Here is a 19248-nt window from a genome sequence, read left to right on the forward strand (position 1 = left end):
AAATTATAAGTGTACAGCAGCAAAGGGAATAGTGAAAAAAACAAGATGCATCAGATAACACAGTAAAAAAAAAGAAGAGCTAAACAAAGTGTAACAAAATATGAACCATTTAAATAGAAGGAAGTATAAAAATAGGAGCAGTATATACAGTATTGACAATAAACAGACTATTAACAAAATTGCACAAGTGGAAAATGATATTGCACAGTGAGAATGAATGTATATTATGTATACAGTATATGTCCAGTGCAGTTCATCAGTCCTTGACCCTAGTGTGATGAGAAGAGTGGGTTTTGCATCAGTACACCATCAGTAGGGGTAGTAAGAAAATATTTTAAAAATCAAATATTGCGATATTATTGTTTTGTGATACTGTATCGATTCTCAAAAAACACTTTATAATTTTTTTTAATATATATATTGTATTTGTTGAATACTCGATTCTGATTGGTCAATCACAGCGGTCTGTTATCTCTTTATAACAGACCGTTGCTATGTATAACAGACCGTTATGTATAACAGACCGTTATGTATAACAGACCGTTGCTATGTATAACAGACTGTTGTTATGGGCGCAGTTCTGACGTTAGACTCTGGGCGGCCTGTTTTTGTGTCAAATTATTGAATTCTTAAGTAGCCGTGTAATAAACGGGATAATGTACAGCGAGTCGGTCATTGTTGTGAAATAAACCCCTTTAGGGCGATTTTGCATTGCCCTGTCGGGGTTTATTTCACAACAATGACCGGCTCGCTGTACATTATCCCTTACTTAATTAATAGTTTACATGCAAAGATGAACTCAGTCAATTCTTTATTTCATTTGCAAAGAGATGCGCCCTCTCGGTGTATGTGCCACTCTCAAAGTAGTGCTGTGATGTTGGATGTTTCAGGGACTGTGATAAATGTAAATGCAGATCTCACTGTTCTGATTGCATTAAAAAAGTTAACTTTTTTTTCTCCGATTTTATTTATATGGTGGTGTTATCTTTATACTGTGACAGTTTTCCTAAAGTTAGATTTAAAAAATCACAGTATATCACCTTGCATACAGTATCGCAATATATCGCAAAATATTGAATCGTAACCCCTGTATCATGATACGTATTGTATCGCCTAGTAAACAATAACTAAACAATACTGTACAGTCTAGTTGTGTACTGAAATATTATCACAATACTATGATATATCCTCTGAATCAGTTTGCTTTGAAACCTATGAAAGCATGTGTACAACACATTATAGTCCATGATATGACCTGGTATTTCATGGTTATATAAGTATGATTTAACAATAAAGTGGACATATGCCAGATTATGCCATACATAATTCAGAGGGCTCAATACCTCAGTCCCGAAACTGTTTGACAACTGAGTGTGCTACAGATGTTTCCATTTCTGTCACTTTTCCACCATGTTATGTTTACATCAGGGAAGCATACATGTGTGTACCTGAAACCCCTGTTTATTCACAGAAATATATATATAGCTCTAGCATGAAAAACAACCTCTCACGTCAGCACGGACGTGACACCACATCTCAGAGGATTACACATGGAGCTATAATCTGCATGGAGAAAATATAGGATATATGCAACTGTGCATGGCAGCAGAGAGGTTAAAGATGGGCATTCCACAACAGGCTGCAGGCTGAGGAACCAATCAGCTCGCAGAACGGGGCTCGGAGGGCTTTGATTGGTTGCTTGGTAGCCCTGTTGTCATGATGATGGGAATTGGGTCCTGCCTGTGTGGTCTGTATCCAGGCACAGAAGTACACTGAAGCAAATGATATGGATGGATAGGCTGCAGAACTTTCTGTCCCTCACACACACACACACACACACACAAACACACACACGTGTGTGTATATATAATGTAAATACATAGATCCCAGAATATAACCACAGATGTTTATTCAAACTGGATATATTTGTGATGATTTTGCTTGTTTACAGATGTTACACACTGCAGAAGCATCTGTCCCACTTATGCACTCTGAAGATGCACATTCACATATAGCTGCTTGTTATAGAAAGAAGAGTTCATGTAACAGTGGATTAGGATGACCAGATCCCAACAAACCAAATGTGGGACAAAGAGTATGTTTGTGTGGGACAATGTGGGACACGTTACCAAGGCTGAAAGGTAGTCTACAATTTGGATATAATGTCTATCTAACTTAAATAATGAACATTTCTATTTTGCCACTTATTTATCTTGTAACATCTCTATGCTTTGCCCGAATGCATACATTGATCGGCACATCTCTTTTCTTGTGAGACTCACGTGAACTGTGTCGCTTCATGTCATATTCCCCCCTGTATGAAATTGAAAAATAACTGGTAAATTTCCCGAAAAACTTCGGTAAATCGCCTTCCACCGGCTTACAAATACGTATAAGTAGTTCCCCAGTCTTTGTTGTAGCTGCTCTTCCTTTTCTTTGTGGTAGTTTCCATCATATTCTTCTTATATCTGCATAGCTTGTGAGTTTTGTGGTGACTCGCAGTTTTATCCGTTGGGCATAGCGTAGCAAAGACGGTGAATGTTAACCTGCACTTGACCCACGTGTGCGCAGTTTGACAGCAAACACAGCGCCGTGATGAAGGCCTCCCCTGCTTTCTTCACAGCCATTAGATAAAAGCCAGATTTTTAAAAAAGCATCTGTTCTGCAGCGGTTTGACTCTTGAAAACTAGAGCCAATGAAAATGTGGGACTTCGTCTCAATATGTGGGACAAAGGATAAAAATGCCGTGCAGTCCCTCGTAAAGTGGGACACCTGGTCACCCTACAGTGGATAGTAGGAAGCCTCCAAGCACTGATCTTACGTAGTTGGTAATCGGAGTGCAACGAGGGCCTTCATTGGGACATTTTTATCATTTATCAGCCCTAAAAAAAAATCCTCAGAGCAGATCAGTCCTCTGAGGCATGTCTAGATAATGAGCATGGTCATTAATCTTTTAATAACTAGCAGGCTATGCTTTTGGTTTATGAACCAGGAAGGTTCTCCTCTTTTAGTTGTTCCACAAGGCAGAACAAAAAAGATTCTGCAATGCTGCTTTCAGCAATTACGCTTCAAGCTGCTGGAACAGTCTTCCAGAAGATCTGAGAAGAGCTGAAAATGTGGATATTTTTAAACGTAAAATAAAAACCCATCTATTTAGTCTGGCTTTCATGTAGTGTTTTACAATTTTAATGGTTTTATTATTTACACTATTTTATACTCTATTTTACTAATTTTGTTTTATCAACATTTTACTACTTAGAGCAACTGTTGATCATTTTGTCAATCGCTTGTAAAGCACTTTGAAGTGCATTTGATTTGTTCGAAAGGTGCCCTATAAATAAAGTTTGATTGATTGATTTTTTTTTTTTTTCACAGATGTCCCTGTGCTATCAGTTTATCAAGACACCCCCTTATTGAAGCGCTACACCCAAAACTCAATACTGGCTGTTTGGTTTTCTTCACTCCCGCCTGTCATCTTCTTCAGCTACCACATGAGGGCACACGTGTAAAGGTTTTAGTATGTCAGTGATTTAGATGGGACTTTCTGCAGAGAACCTGGTTATGTGTAGTATGCATTTTGTTGTTTCTTGTAATAAATTGAAACATTTTGTGGCATCATCATTTGCATCTAAGCTAATGCCTGGATAACCTGCTGCTGTAACACAAGAATTTCCCAATTTTGGATCAATAATGTACATCTATCTATCTATCAGTGCTGGAAGAAGTACTCAGATCTTTTACTTAATAGAAAACAAATACCACAGACTAAAAGTTCTGATTTATGAAAGTATCAAAGTGTTGTATTACTATAGAATATTATATTATTCAGTTTTTTAGCACTAACAAAAGCATTTTAATGTTGCAGTTCTTCATCAATTTAGATAACCCACGAGTCTCCCCTTTACAGACATGCCCACTTGTTGGGCTTGAGTTTGCCATGTTATGATTTGAGCATATTTGTATGCTAAATGCAGTACCTGTGAGGGTTTCTGGACAATACTTGTCATTGTTTTGTGTTGTTAATTGATTTATAATAATAAATATACACAATGTGATAAAATGTGCGATTAATTTGCGATTAAATATTTTAATCCATTGATTGATTACTATTTTTTTTACAATAATATCCGATTCTTCATTTGCACATTAATGAGGTAGAAAAACAAAACATGCCTTCAAACATTTTTAATGACGGACGATGACAATGTAATGTGTGTTAAACTGACTATGTATTTACTACATTTGCTCCAACAATAAAACACTGCAGTAGAGCTATTTAACACAGTACATTGCACTGAACACCACAGTAGCACCAGAACATCAACTGCTGACGGAGGTCTTACGAGTCTAGCTGCAAAGGTACAGGACAAATACAAAGCACGGTAGCCACTTCTACATATTCTAAATCCATATCATCAAACTGTGACAAGTGAATGATGAATTGTGTATGATGATGCAACACAACAAGAGAACACAGGTGAGGATTACATCTATTTTGAGCCCAATCTCAAATGCACACAGAAAAAAACACAACTCCAAAATCTCCTGAAAGTGTCTCCTAAAGCAATACAGAGCAAGCAAAAACACAAATACTACCTTATGTTAAAGGTTTGTTGACAATGTATCAGTGAGGTGTTGCTTTAACGTGATGGAAACTGTACAGGCTGTAATCTGTGCTGGTATACCTCATGTATCTTATTTCAACTAAAGAAAAGTGACCTTGAAAAAGAGTGAAGGAAAATCACACTCTGAAGAGGAAAACAGGTTTCAAAAACATTTTATGAAAAGGAAAACTGCTGTGGTGGTATGAACTGAAGAGCGTACTGTAAAGATGAATAGAAAATAAAGTGAAATAGTCACCAGTGGTACTCGATAATAAAGATCTGAAAGTCAACGTCAAGGACCAAACCTTTTCCGAACATCGTGGCTGTCTAAAGCAGACCCGGGTCAAACACTCTTTGCAAATTTTTGTTTCATGTTGTTTTGTTTTAAATGATAGAGGGGTGGAATTTCGCTCAAAGGGCTAAATCCCATAAAGACAGAGTCTATTGGTGCCTTCAAATGGGGTCGTGTTTATCCTGTTCGTGAGAAGAGTCCATATGAACGCCCCCCTCTTGTGGTATTCACAACCTCGTAAGTGGAAAGTTTCTGAAAGCTCCGAGTTCACGACTTGTGACTCATTTGTTGACGTTGTCAGAAATGGCGGAGGCCTTGGAATAAATTGTAATTTCAGTCGTATATTTTAAATTCTTCGTAATTTTATAATATGTCTGAGGAAAATGTGGATATTCCCAACGGCCGCATCTTTTTCTTCTGTCATTATGCTTTTGCATTTCCTGCATTATGTTGCCCACTTGCTAGCTTGCTAAATTGTTAGCCTCTGTGGCTTCTAGATGCCGACAGTAACGTCAATATTGCCGTTTGTTAGCAGCGGTGTTCTCACGATTTAACCACTTAAACGCCAAGCACACGCACAAGTACACGAGCTCACGAGTTTCATTTGAAGGCACCAAATGTCGCAACATTTTCTGGAACTGAAAACTCACTACAAACCAACTCTTGATATATCAAATTTCATGCATTTGTTACACTGCTCAAAAACAGAAACAAATCATTATTTACAAATACATTTGCACCCAGATCTATTAGAAACAAACAACTGTAATCCTAAATTTATGGTTCTGTTCTTGGGAAAACTTTGTAGATGCTTATTATCAATAGAGAAATGGGCTCCGAGAAGGAAGCAAAACTTTTTACACACATGAGCTCAAAACAAGAAAAAACAGAAAATAAATATGAAATGTTTTTTGTTGACTTTTTCCAAAACATTTCCTTGCAAACTTAATATTAGCATCAAGCTGGAGGAACAACCCAAGTTACCAAACAAGCATCAAGCGCTTCCTGGGTTAGCAGGAAACACTATACCTGTATGGAATTCCTTGGAGGTGCTGAAGGTGCACGAGGGCTCGATTAACCCCTCACTACAATCAGACACTTTTTACTGGACTGACAGAAACCCTCCAGCTGTGCTTCTCTCCGTCTACCTTTATCTCAGCTCTGCTGCAGAGGCCAAAGCAGTCTATGCGACTGGGCCCTAAGAGAAGTGTGGAGGTGCCAGTTATGGTTTTCATTACTGGTGTCTTTAATCAATTAAATGATCATAACCACTCTCCCTCTCTCTTTCTATCATCAGACTCAAATTTTCACACTGCTTGTAGAGTACACACTCACCAACTAGGCGCAGAGGCTCAAGGCCGGACCAGACAACTTACAAATCCAATCACTTCATTTTTATCTCCTTCCTCCCTTCCAGTCCAGCCTTCCTGAGACTACGTCAAGTCTCCCTGTCTCTTTCCGGGGAAGCTCACTGATCTTAACACATACACACACACACACACTTCATCACAAGGGGGGAAAAAAGCTCATTGAAACCACCCTGCTCTCACTACATTTGCTTGTATTTCTTAAGAAGTGGTTCTACGCTTTCTTAGTCATTTCCTCTCCCCTGTTACCTCCTCCTCCTCCTCCTCCTCCTCCTCTTTCTCTGCTTAAGTGTGTCTTCTCTCGTGGCTGAGTGGCAAGCAGGCTTCAGCAGTTGGGTTCCTTTGATTCGAGCTTCGCCTGGTTCAGCCCACTTTGGCCCAGCTGAGGAAAGCAGGGATGTCTCGGACCGGGACGTTGCGGGTCAGAGCTTTGACGCGCAGGTTACGGTCATCGGTAAGGAGTACCACCTCCCTTTGCAGCCTCACTGTCCCATCTGTGTGTGTGGAGAGGACAAACCAAAGAGTAGTAAGAGATTAACTCAGAAGACTTTATTCAAAATTGCACGTTTGCATGTGTGTTAGGAAATAGGGCTGGGACGATACACCTATCTCCTGATTCAATACTATCACAATACTTGGGTGCCGATTCGATATGTATTACGATTTTTTTAAGTATTGCGATTCTACAAGTATTGGGATTCGATTTTACGATTTATTGTGATTTTTTATAACTTTGTTATCAGATGTCCTGAAGTCAAATATATCAGTCATGGTCAGGCATTATTTATTAAAGTTCTCCCAGCAACCCTAAAATCAAAGAATAATTGGATTTAATATGTGAGGGTGCAGGTCGTATCCACACAGACCCTCCGCCGTTTTCTGCTTTTTCGTTTCGGCTTGTTTGTTTTGGTTGACGGATACGGAACGGATATGACGCCACGTTACTCTGACTACAACAATTAAAGCGATAAGTTCCTTCTACTTCCGCATAGACTCAAATGAAGCAAATATATCGATTCTGGCATTAAAAAAAAACGATTTTAACATCGCAAAAAAAAACGCGATACATAGGTGAATCGGTTTTTTTCCCACTCCTATTAGGAAATCTGAACACTGACAGGCAATGTTACATACTTCTCTGATCAGGCATGAAATCTTTCGCCTTGTCTTTGCAGTAGTTGAGGCAGCAAGACAGAATCACATCATCATTGGTACCCTGGGGAAAAAATAGAAAACTAAGTCACAGAAAAACAGTACAAACATTTGATATAAGTAGTAATGTTCCATCAGCAGTCAACCACTGCTTCCCAGCAAAATAAACAGCCTTAATTCATTGCATATCTGAAATGAAACACACATTTGGAGCTACATGTATTTGGGCTCTCACCTGCTGTCCAGAGGTGTCTTCACTGCGGAAGGCAATAGACTCGAGTTGATTTCCTCTGCTCGTCAGGGCTCTGAGGTACGGTTCCCTGGCTTCAAATCCTTTCTCTAGGAACGCCACTGCCAACCGGGCCTTCTCCTGCACGGCCCGCACATGGGCCGCACTAACGTTATAGTTGCCACGACCGCCAGTGCTGCGTCCTCCCGACCCCAGTCCTCCACCGAAGTTGTCCTGGCCTTTAGCCAAGCCGTCTAACTCTGTAATCACTGAGGGAGAGAGCACACATCACACCATGACTATACATGAACAAAGATGTCCTGTTTCTGCACTAAACACCAGACACATGGGTCACTCTTATCATTTTAAACATGTCACAACACCACAGTTTAATCCTTCTTCATCCCCCTTACTAGAGCGCATACTCATCCATTCATTTATTTCCTCTTTTCTTTGCTTCTGTCTTTCAGTCTTACCGATAAGTGGCACAACTATTATGTATGTTCCACACTGAAGGAGTCTCTTTAACCCTCCCAGGTGATCAATGAAGCCATTGGTATCTGGAACCAGAAAGAGAGGCCTCACTTCCAGCTCCAACTGCCCGCCTGTCTGCAGCACCGCCTGGAACAAACACATGTTAAATATGATGTCACATTCAACTCTCATTGTTTTTTGATTATTCACTTAACCTATGAAATGTCAGACATACAGATGAATACCCATCACAATTAATTTCCAGATTTGAATATCTATTGTTATGAACGTTACAGGTGTGGAAATTTCTCGATGATGCAGTGACAGAACATAATCAGGAGTTTGGTTTAATTTCAACTCAGGCATTTTTAATTTTACTGCGTTTTGCTGTTGCGCTAGTTTCTCTCCTCTCCTTTGATCTCTGTTTCACAGAGGGCGAAGCTTTGCTCACACTTTGTGTGCGCAGAGCAGAGCAACGGCGTTCAAAATCACTTTTTTAGAGCTGATATGTGAAAAAAGTATTTTTGTAGATTACAGTACAAAGTATTAGTAGTAAATAGTAGCCATGTGCAGTAATATAGAAAATTGAGGATGAGAAACAGTGAGATGCATCGAATCGTGAAACCACTGAAGATTCACACCTCTAACGAACGTATACGTCTGTTTTACCTGTATTTTATCCCTGCGCTTCTGTTGCTGTGCCAGTTTGTTGGTGAGGACGTGGCGTCGCGCCTTCAGCTGTCTGATGTCGTTCTCACTGTCTCCCGCCTCCTCCTCTCCTTCTGATGCGGAGAGAGACGACTCTGCCTCGACTATGACATCATCAGCCTGCCAAACAGACACGGATAAGACACATTTTCAGCAATTTGGCTTTCAACAACCTCTGCTGAACTGCAATGCAGATTTAAATTTACATAATGTTGTGTAGGTCAAATTGTGGAAGAAAGGAGTGCAATCAGAGATGAAAAAACACAGTGAAGAAGAAAAATGATGAGAGGGAAAGTAGGAGAAAAGCAGTCACCTCTTTTTCTGTTACAGAATCCTGCCTGCTCCTTGTATCATTTGAGTGGTTAGGTGGAGAAGTTGCCACAGAGATGTATTTGCCTCCCTTGAAAGCCAACAGAGGCTCTTCCTGTCCACACAAAGCCTCCAGAAAGTACTTCAGCACCGTCACTCTCTTACAATCTGCTGCTATTGCCTAAAGAAAGAGGACGGAGGTTCAACAGGAGTAGAAGCATGTACCAGGGCTGCAGTGTTACATTATAATGAAATACACATTTACTCTCCACTCACCATTTCAGTGTGTCCGTCTGTGTAACAGGGCTCCTGTGGTGCAGCAAGCAGTGGTACAAAGCCAGCAAGCAGCCTGTCCTCCTTCAGTTGCAGCACAGTCAACTCCTCATCTCCCTCGACTTCTTCAGTGTCGGCTTTATACAGCGGCACTTCCTCGTGGTCCACACGCGCCAGCACGTTACACAGGTCAGCCAGGCACTGCCAAACATCAGGGCTGCACCTTGATGCAGAGAAAAAGCCACCACTGATGGTGAGGAATAAGTATTTTAAAGAGTTACTGTCTGAAGAGAGTTAGTGGGTGTGGTTTGTGTACAATACCTGTAGAAAGTAGTAATTAAACAAAACTATTATCAATACATTTAATTTATCTTTTTTATATTGTATTTAAAACATGATGATATGTCAATGTCGTGTTCACAACTTGTTTCCACTGCTCCCAAGTGGCCAAACAAATCAGTTACTGTAGGTTTAAAGTACTCACTCTATACTGCACGGTGGTGGGTTCCACTGGTCCGGTTGTCCCAACATCCAGTCAGACCAGACCTTGATACTTGGCAGTAGTTCTCTGAGGTCCAATGGGAAGGCAGAGACCCTCACCATACCCTCCAGCGCCTCCCCTTTACCCTCCTCCTCTCCGTCTGCTATGGGGACTGGTTCTAAAAGAGACAGAGAGAAGTTTTGAAAATACAACACTTAATAGTAAAACGATAAAAAAATTAACTGAAACTCCCTCAATGCCAAAAACGAAACAAAAGATTTGATAGGGCGTTTTTGTCTGATATAAAATTTACTAAATGTTATCACAGCAGTACAAATAAAGATTGATTATGCTTATTCCAAGATGCCAAGTCCAACTGGAGTTACAAAACTCATCCCTTTATGTAGTCAAAAACCATGTAATGGTTTTTTCGTATGATATAGATGAAAACACCCTAATACTAACATTGACCTTAATTTCAAAGTACCTGAACTAGATCTGAGTCTAGAACCACAACTTTAATAAATGCGGCTGATCAAACACGTGTGGAGCTTGCTGTGTGCGTACCTGTAGGAGTGTCCCTGAGCAGGTCTGTGCAGCGCTGCACCAGCAGGGCGAACATGCCCAGACCCAGGGCAGTGCTTTGCTCTTGTAAAACGGACCGCACATCTCCTTCTTCACCTGACAAACGGAGATCAGAATTTGAAACAGTTCTTCCTCAACACTCTTTGTATCCATATTACTAATGACTTGTGTGCAGCCCCAAGATGTGTGTGTGTTCATTTTCTAATTGCACTTAAGTTGGGGAAAAAAGAACTGCATGTGAGAAGATGAGATTAAAAGTGTGTCCAAGAGCCATTATCAACTCTGAAGTTCAAACATGCCAACTAGTTAACATGTTTTTCTTAAATGGAGTCACATTTTACACAACAAATTAAATGAAATCCATGTTAATCACCTGCATAAAAATAGAACAAGTTGTTCACCAGCCATGCATTTGTATTAACTTTGCAGATAAACACAATGCGTTAAAGTTTGTTGTTTGATGATAATACTGGTGTGTGTGTGCTGCATCACCTCTGTTGTGGGCATTGTGTATGGTGAACATGTTGATGGTGATGATCTGCAGCATGTGCGTGCTGCCCAGTAAGGAAGGGCCATGCTGGAGCAGCGTCTTGAACTCCTGCAGAACGCGGTTCGCCACTCCAGGGAAGGATTCCATGCTGTGTAGACACAAGACACACGCATTCATAAAAAATACAGAACACACTAAATAAATCATCCCCTTCAACTCATTCAGTCTATGACATTAAGAGTTGGAATACATGAGACCTCACTCACCCAACTTTAGTGAAGAGCTTTCCGTGTGCATGCAGGAAATTCAGAATGAATCTCTTATTTAGCTGCAGAAAAAAAACAGAGAAGGCCGAAAAAGAAAAAAAAAGTATTACTAATCGTTTGGCAACAGATTTATTTAGCTACAAGCCCTACGGCACAGCACATGACAAGAAAACACATGTCTTCATCCAGTCATGGCGACAAAGCACAAGGAGAGGTTTAGAGCTGAACAACAGGGGTGGGAGGAAATGGACAGAAAGGCTACTGAAGCTGGAAAGAGCAAAGAGGATACACATACAGATCTGCCTTTTCCAACAGGATACATTGACAGAGTACAATAGAGAGACAAAATAGATTTGTTAAAAAGTAAAGAAAGTCAAATGGAAATAGCATAAAACTACTTCCTGCATTTTTGTGGGATATGTAAAGCTGCTATTTAGGGTTGTCCTCGACCAAAGAAAATTCTTAGTCGACTAACACTTAAGATTGCACAAGATTATGTCGACTAATCGATTAGTTGAATTAATCGACAGATCTGTAAAACGGAGTTTTAAAACAAGAAGTGTTTTGAAAACATAAAAAAATAACTGTTAAAATATGCACAGAGACCAGTGTCTTTGAGTGCACACATGTAAAGGCATATGAGACTTGATGTGCATATGAGTATGAGAGAGAACGAAAGAAAGAAAAGGATCTTACATCACTAGCGCTGAGACTGCCCAGCTCTCCATCCTGTTCAGAGTCTCTGCTGGATTCACTACCTCCTCTCTGAGAGGATGGGGTCGCCGCTTGTCCGCTGGGGCGAACCCAAATCTCCACACGTGCTCCATCTTCCCCTCTTCCTCTTCCTCTTACTGCTGGGCCTCTGGAGCCTCCTTCATGCTCCTGCGTCCTCCTTCGCTCAAGCTGCTCTGCCTACAAGAACAAAGTATGCCTAAACATTTTGGTCCAAGAAAAAAGGTAAATTACTTAGCACAAGTTAATGACTGAAGTTTGTGTCTGACCTTGCGCTTAGCTTCCTCAAACAGATTCATCAGGCTTTCCTTTGCAGTCAGGATGGGGTTGGAAGCTGCCAAGCTGCGCATGTAATAATACACAGCATCCAACTTCCGCTTCTGTAAGTGGGAGAGGTGGAAAGAGAGTAAGAGGAGGGAGGTATCCTGCAAAAGGATGCACATTAGGTGGGTGCTAACAGACCATTACTCAAAATATAGTTGGATTTTTCAATTATCCCAGGGACATGCCAGGAGAAATACAGTCAGTGACAAAAGTTACTTAATTCCAGTTATCTAATTATGCCTGCAAAGAACTTTTTCAGCTCAATATCCAACTCTCAACTTTTCATCTCTACTTAATCTACATATCACTTACTGTATAAACTGCCAGCAGGGCCAGCTGGTTGTATGGTCGTCCATTTTTGGGGGCAATCTGCTGGGCTTTCAGGTACCAGCTACAAAAAAAAGGAAATATGTAGTCATGAGATACCATCAGAGAAACTTCATGGAGGATCTGGTCTTTCAAAATGGTCTACTTATATTAAATTATATGGTTCTTATCTAATCGGTCATTTACAGCCAGGAAGGAACTTTCTCTAATGGTACAAAGTTTCTTGTCTATAGCAGGTTGCGACTCAGGAAAAACAAGTCCAAGACTGAGGAAGAAAGTTATAAAAGCTGTCAGAGTTCAGAGACTTGTACAGGAATTTTAAAAAATAATCAGGACTAAATGCAAACTGTTTGTTTGGGAGGGATTAAACAGGCGTAAAAACTGCCCCATGGCGAAAAGGCTAGTCCTGACCACTCGCTCTAGGACTCAAGAGTTTGGCATTGTAGCCTCCTGACTCAGTCAAAATCAAATGTTTAATGCCAATACAAGGGCTGTCCGCGATCAAAGGAATTCTTAGTCGACTAACACTCATTATTTTGTCAACTAATCAATTATATGATTTAATGGACAGATCTGTAAAATTGAGTTTCTCCACAAAGAATCACACAAAAGCACTGCTTTAAATCTTGATTTTGACAGAGAATGTGCTCATTAGTTTCTTGGAAATAAGTCATTCAGCATGAAAAAAGCATAAAAAAAACGATCGATTAAATGAAATCTTAGCGGACTAAGACCAAAACGACCCATTAATCCACTAATCGACTAAGAGGGGGCAGCCCTATCCAACCTGTGCTCTTGAATGCGTGTAAGAAATTTCACAATACGTGGAGAGAATTCTTGAATTACAGCCTACCTGCGAGCCTTGCCGTAGTTGGCCGAGTCACTGGCTTGTTCCCGGTAACGTGCTATATCTCCCTGACAAATCATGCAGCGCTGAGCACTGATGAGTGCATACTTCACCTGAAAAAGACAGAAACACAACAGAAACTTTTAACAAGTCACAACATACAATGTTCAGTTAGGGCGTAATTGTAGACACAATTAACAACTAGTAAGCCAGCTTATTGCTGGTAACATCTGATCAGGTTAATTGCACACACAAACACACAGATTAGAAGGAGTACTGCTGTACCGTTTTGCGTAATGGCCGAGCCCTGATAGCTATGCCGTCCATGTAGTCCTCTAACTTAAACTGGTACACTGTCTGCAGCTTCTGAAGCAGCGCATCGAAGAATAGCGCTCCCTGTAAAACACAGACAATGATCACAACGGACAAGAGAAGTTACAGTGAAGAAAAAATATATATACACATTCAAAATTAATTTATTGTGGCCTGTTCCCACTACAAGAAATTAAAGTTGTAAAATGATTTTAGACACAAATATTTCCAAGATTCTTGGGCAGCATACACTGTGTATATTATTTAATATTGTACAATCATACTAATTTTGGGTTTACTGATCCAGTGCTTACCTAAATACTAAGCAAGGTCACAACTGTGTATCCATAAAGTACCCAAAGATAATAGTTAGTAAGCGTAATGCTAGTGGCATCGGTATTTTGTGAAACCCTGCCCTGTCTGAATTTCCCACACATGCCTTACCTCATCAAGCAGCGTGAGCAGCATGTTTCTGATATGAGGGGTGTTGTCATTGGTGGGGTCTTTGAGTAGCTGCCGGAAGTGCTCTATGACCTGGTAAAAGACATTCTTCCAGAGAGCCTGATCCACGTTCTGCGAGTCTGAGTAGTCGATGTCGGTCAGGATGACCTGCTCATATAGCCCCAAAAGGTCAGCTCTAGAAAACAGGAGGAGAGTGCTTTTTCAATATGTCTGCTGTCTCAATTCTGTTGAGTATATTATTAATTTGGGGCAACTGTCAAACAAGTAGTGTAAGACAAAAGAGTGAAACATAAACAACATACACAGAAAAATGCCACTGAACACATCTTTTCCCCCAAATCCTCACCTGAGCTTGGCCATGCGATCCAGTCCATCAGCACTCACTCTGTCCCTGGACAGTAGGTTACTGAGCTGCAGCTCCTGTGTGTCCGCAGCCCTCAGCAGCCTCCCCAGCTCCCCTCTGGCTTGTTGCTCCACCTCTTCAAATGTCAAACTACCTCCTGCAGCTGGCTGGGAATAACCTGCTCCCCTGTAACACTGACCCGCACCAGGCCCCGTGTACATACCATTAGGGGTAGCCATTTGGTAGGGCCCCATATGATAAGGGTATGGATAGCGCTGGCTGGTGGTGGTGCTGGGACTATGTGGGTTGCTGGCAGGCATGGGGTAGCAGTAGGGGTTGTCAGAGTTTTGGAATTTGTAGTAGGCCATGGCAGCAGCCTGCTGGGATCGAAAGTGCTCACCCTGCGGGACCGGAGGACTGCCTGCTACATCGTCGTCTGTGTCCAGAAAGTGAAGTTGTCCATATCCAGTCCCTGTCTGAAGATACACAGGCTGTTGGAGAGATAAATGCTGTGAGGATTGGGTGCCGGTAAGAGCAGGTTTCTGGTCAGGGTTATTTGGATCCCAGAGTCGTCTCACTCCTCCTCCTCTGCCTCCTCTGCTCCTGCCAGCTCCTCCTCCCCTAATTCCACCAAAGAGAAGCCTTTGCCCAACCTCAGGTGAATTAGAGATGTCTGTGCGGGCTGGAAGCACCAGGATACCCCCACCTCTGCCACGAGGAACCAAGGCTGGTTTGCGATGTTGTGACACCCCACTATGTGACGCAGTGCCTGACTGTTTTTCTAGAGAAATCCTCAGGATTCCCCGACCTCCACCTCTGTTCCCCTTTGGTCTGTTCCTTTCTTCCCTCCGCATCTCTGCACTTAGTTCTTCCTCCACACCTCTTCTCCTCCTTCTATCTTCTGCTATGTCACTCATCTCGCTCCCTTCCAGGGATTCTGTAGATGATGCCCCATTGGTTGTCCAGCTTTGTAAATGACTCCTTCGTCCTTCTCCACTATTAGCCATCCCCTCTTTATTATTGTGCCTAGACTCCAAGCGTGGACATTTGGTACTCTCCACATCCTTCCCTAGTCCACGCCCATCCAGGCTGGCCACACTGCTCGCTGAGCTACTGCTGTAAGTTCGATTCCGTGAGCGCCGAATATCTGATTTGGAATAGCGTTTTGAGGTTGGAGTTGTGATGTTTACATTGGATTTGTTTCTATCGCCTCTTTCTACAACCCTGTCTGCATTTCTTTCTGTCTTGGCATCTTTCTCAGCATCTCTGGACCGGTTGTTGTTGTTGTTGTCTCCTCTTCTGCTTTCTCTGCGATTCTCTCTTCCTTTGCTTTGGTGCGTCTCTCCCGTCTTAACAGGTTTGTTGTCCCTATCTGCTTCTGCTGCTCTCCTGTCTCTTTCCATCTCAGCTTTACCCCGGTCACTCTTTCCTCCACCACCTGCTTGATCTTCTCTTCTGAAATCCTGATTCTTCTCTTTTTCCTTCTCACTTCCCCTTCTCCTGCGGTTTCCCTTCTCCCTCTTCTTCTCTACCTTTTCATCCTCCTCTTTTGTTCCTCCCCCTTGGCTTCTCCTTTCATTATCAGTTGTTTCCCCTCTCCTGCAGCTTAACTCTTCAACGGCTTGGTCTTCACACCCCACTTGACCCTTTTCTTTCACGCTGAGTTTTTCTACTTTGCCAGTAATAATCTCCACAGAAGCATCAGAGGGTAATGTTTTTTTTCCCACTTCTCGGCTTCCTTGCTTTCTGTTTGTCTCACTGGATTTAGACAATTTTACGTTTTCCGGTAGAGCTTTTACTTCTTTATCTTGCCCTCCCTGCTGCTGTATAGATGTCGTTTTGTTCCCCTCCCTTTTTCCTGAACTCAACTGGGATTCTGGCTCAGTTTTCTGCTTATCCTTCCTGGGGGGAGGCTTATCCTCCTCTCTTCCAACTCCAGAGTCCTTTCCCTGGATGCTCCTCCGGCTCCCAGGTTGATAGAATTCTCGGTCTGGTTTACGAGTTTTCCGTGTCGGCTTAGCAGCTCCAGCAGGTTCCTGCTGTTCTCTGTCATCTTCAACAAAGCCTTTCTCTTGATTTGCTTCTGATTTAGACTGTGAGTGGGTGCTTTTCCTACAGTTCTGAGTGTTACTACCGTCACCTCTCATCCTGTCTTCTTCCCTTTTGTCGGTGCCCGCCCCACCATCTGTGCACCTATGTCTCTCTATAACTTTTTCAGAGACACCCCTTTTCTCACTCTGTGATGGTTGATCATGGTCATGTGAATCAATGGCCAGGGGATCACTTTGACCAGCTTCTCCCTCCTCACTGTCACGGTGACAACGTCCATGTCCAGCTACTGGCTCGTAGCGCTGCAGTTCAGGACGCTTTCCTTCACACTTCCTATGCGGCTTATGAATGTGATGCTCCTGTTGCTTCTCTGCAGAAAGAAAAACACAGAAAGAAAGTATATGAAGTAGTGGTATTAAAGAACAAGATTGAGATGTTCTGTTTTCTCTTCTTGTCTACAAATCCCTTGAAAAGAAAAAAAAACGGTCTGTGGTGCTCAGCCCCAAGCCCATTCATTTCCACTGAAGACATAAATCTTGAAAAATGGATCGCAAATAGATAGCTTAAGCTGGGCACTAGTTGTTGTTTTTTACCAAACACTTCAACAGGACAAAGCAGTGCATTTGTTGGGGACTATTTTCAGCTGTGATTAATATGCATTTGGTGCTCTATTAAAGCTGCAGTGGGTAGATATGTAGCAAATAGGATTCAAAAAAGTTATTTTTATAAAACAGTAACTATATCCTGAGAGTAGTGCATGAGACAGGTAATCTGAAAAAAAAAAATCATGTTCCTCTGTGTCGTCTGGTGCTCCTAATGGCATCTGCAAGATTTCCCAGACCAAAGGAAAACAACCAATCAGAGCCGAGCTGGAGTCTGCCGTCTCTGAGCAGCTGTCAATAACTCACACACTCCAATCAAACGGTCAAACTAGGCAGCGCTGATCAAATATGAATCAATATTCTGTTACTGTAATGCCTATTTCTCGCCTCAAATGTTTTCAGAAACATATTGTAGTGCACTGTTTAGCTGTAAAATGGGAAAGTTTGTGACCCGGCAGCCAGGTTGAGATCTGTTGAAGAAATACCAAGCACACAACCAATAGGAACAACCAATAGGAACAACCAATAGGAACGCTCTCTATCTGAAATGACCTGTGATTGGCCAAAGTCTCCCATCACAGGCTAGATTTTTTTAAAGCCTGAAAACAGGGCCATGAGGAGTTGCAAAAGTCTAGTTTTCTCTCAGAACACTTGAATTACAATATGCTGAAAGGTTATTATGGAATTTTTTGCCCAATTATGACAAAAACATTCTGCCTACTGAAGCTTTAAGTCGGCTTTATTTTAATATTATTATTATTTGTATGTGATATAAACAATAAGCCCCATTGTGTGTGAATGCAGAATAGATGTAGTGCTAGCAGTCACTGGAGATAACAGCATCTGTTTCATAATGTTCAAACAGACACAGTAAATGTCAGAAAACATTAATTGAGTGGAATTGTGGGAAAAAGTACACAAATAAACTTGCAATACTTCCCACAACATGAGGATCACATATCACTGTTGAGACTACTTTTTATATACATTTTTTCCAAATAAACATTTCGTTCTCTTCCACAGAAAACGAAACTGTGACGTAGTGATGTCAGCTAACTGACGTTTTTAAGCTTAACTGTCTGGCTCAGGAAACACTGGCAAGATAGCCTACTTGAATGATGAACTGCTGTGGTCTTATCTTGTATGTTTTTTGTTTCTTTTTCTTTTCTTTTATTGCTATGGACCCTCCTGTGTGTCTGAAATAAAGTTTGAATTAAAACCACCTTACAGTAAATGTCAGAAAACATTACTTGAGTGGAATTGTGGGGGAAATGTACACAAATAAACTTGCAATACTTCCCTCAACATGAGGATCACACATCACTGTTGTGAGACTACTTTTTATATACATATTTGAAATAAACATTACGCAGAAAACGTACGTCAACTACGTAAAACTGTGACGTAGTGACGTCAGCGAACTGACGTTTTTAAGCTTAACTGTCATGACACAATTCAAAATAACGGCTACATGTTCCTCTACTAGCTAGTGTACTTAAAGCACAGAGAGCAATATAACAAACAGCACGAAGAATAGTAGAAACTGGGTTAAATTGTGACAACAGTGACATAAATGATGTGGTGTTGTTACGGTTGAAGGGGGCGTTTAAAACAGACCGCGCGGAACCAAATAATGGACAGATAGCTCGCTAGCTAACAACATTAGCAAACTTAGCAACTCCGCAGGCTACTTCTTCAGCTAACTCGAGACACTTATTCGCTTGAATTTATCGACTTTTTCACGAATGTATTCCTTCCAAGTGTCTACTTCGTGTCATCTCACCTTTCTGAGAGTCAGTTATGTTGATTGAAGTCGACGCTTCAGCTCGGAGCTCCGCAGCTGAGATTCTCACCCTGTCCAGCTCGTTCGCCATCTTTGCTTTCACTAACAACAAACACAACAAAGTACGGTGGCCCGGCTGCGTCAAACATATTCAAACGTGTGACGTCAGCAGCGAGGGCACCTGGGTAATGTAGTACGAGACCTCTTTCAATAAATCCCCTGGTAAAAGTAGCAATA

At 41.5% G+C, this 19248-nt stretch overlaps 1 protein-coding gene across 2 annotated transcripts; it reads right to left on the reverse strand.

Moving 5' to 3' along the window:
- Positions 1–4170: 4170 nt before the first annotated feature.
- Positions 4171–19158, reverse strand: smg6 (SMG6 nonsense mediated mRNA decay factor). Of its 2 annotated transcripts, none has more exons than XM_074612081.1 (19): positions 19012–19158; positions 14581–16996; positions 14217–14409; positions 13746–13856; positions 13467–13573; positions 12599–12677; positions 12232–12342; positions 11927–12142; positions 11231–11292; positions 10967–11112; positions 10457–10570; positions 9893–10067; positions 9412–9631; positions 9140–9316; positions 8788–8946; positions 8121–8265; positions 7651–7913; positions 7398–7479; positions 4171–6757 (listed from the first exon to the last, which is right to left on the reverse strand). In XM_074612081.1, the coding sequence occupies exons 1-19, from the start codon at positions 19100–19102 to the stop codon at positions 6627–6629; spliced, it is 4998 nt and encodes a 1665-aa protein (XP_074468182.1). In that variant the 5' UTR covers positions 19103–19158; the 3' UTR covers positions 4171–6626. The 2 variants fall into 2 exon arrangements, with proteins under 2 accessions (XP_074468182.1, XP_074468181.1); XM_074612080.1 differs by having other exon boundaries at positions 9412–9655.
- Between the last annotated feature and the right edge of the window lie 90 nt (positions 19159–19248).

Source organism: Sebastes fasciatus, chromosome 16 (genome assembly GCF_043250625.1).
Source record: "Sebastes fasciatus isolate fSebFas1 chromosome 16, fSebFas1.pri, whole genome shotgun sequence".
In the NCBI taxonomy this organism is placed as follows: domain Eukaryota; kingdom Metazoa; phylum Chordata; class Actinopteri; order Perciformes; family Sebastidae; genus Sebastes; species Sebastes fasciatus.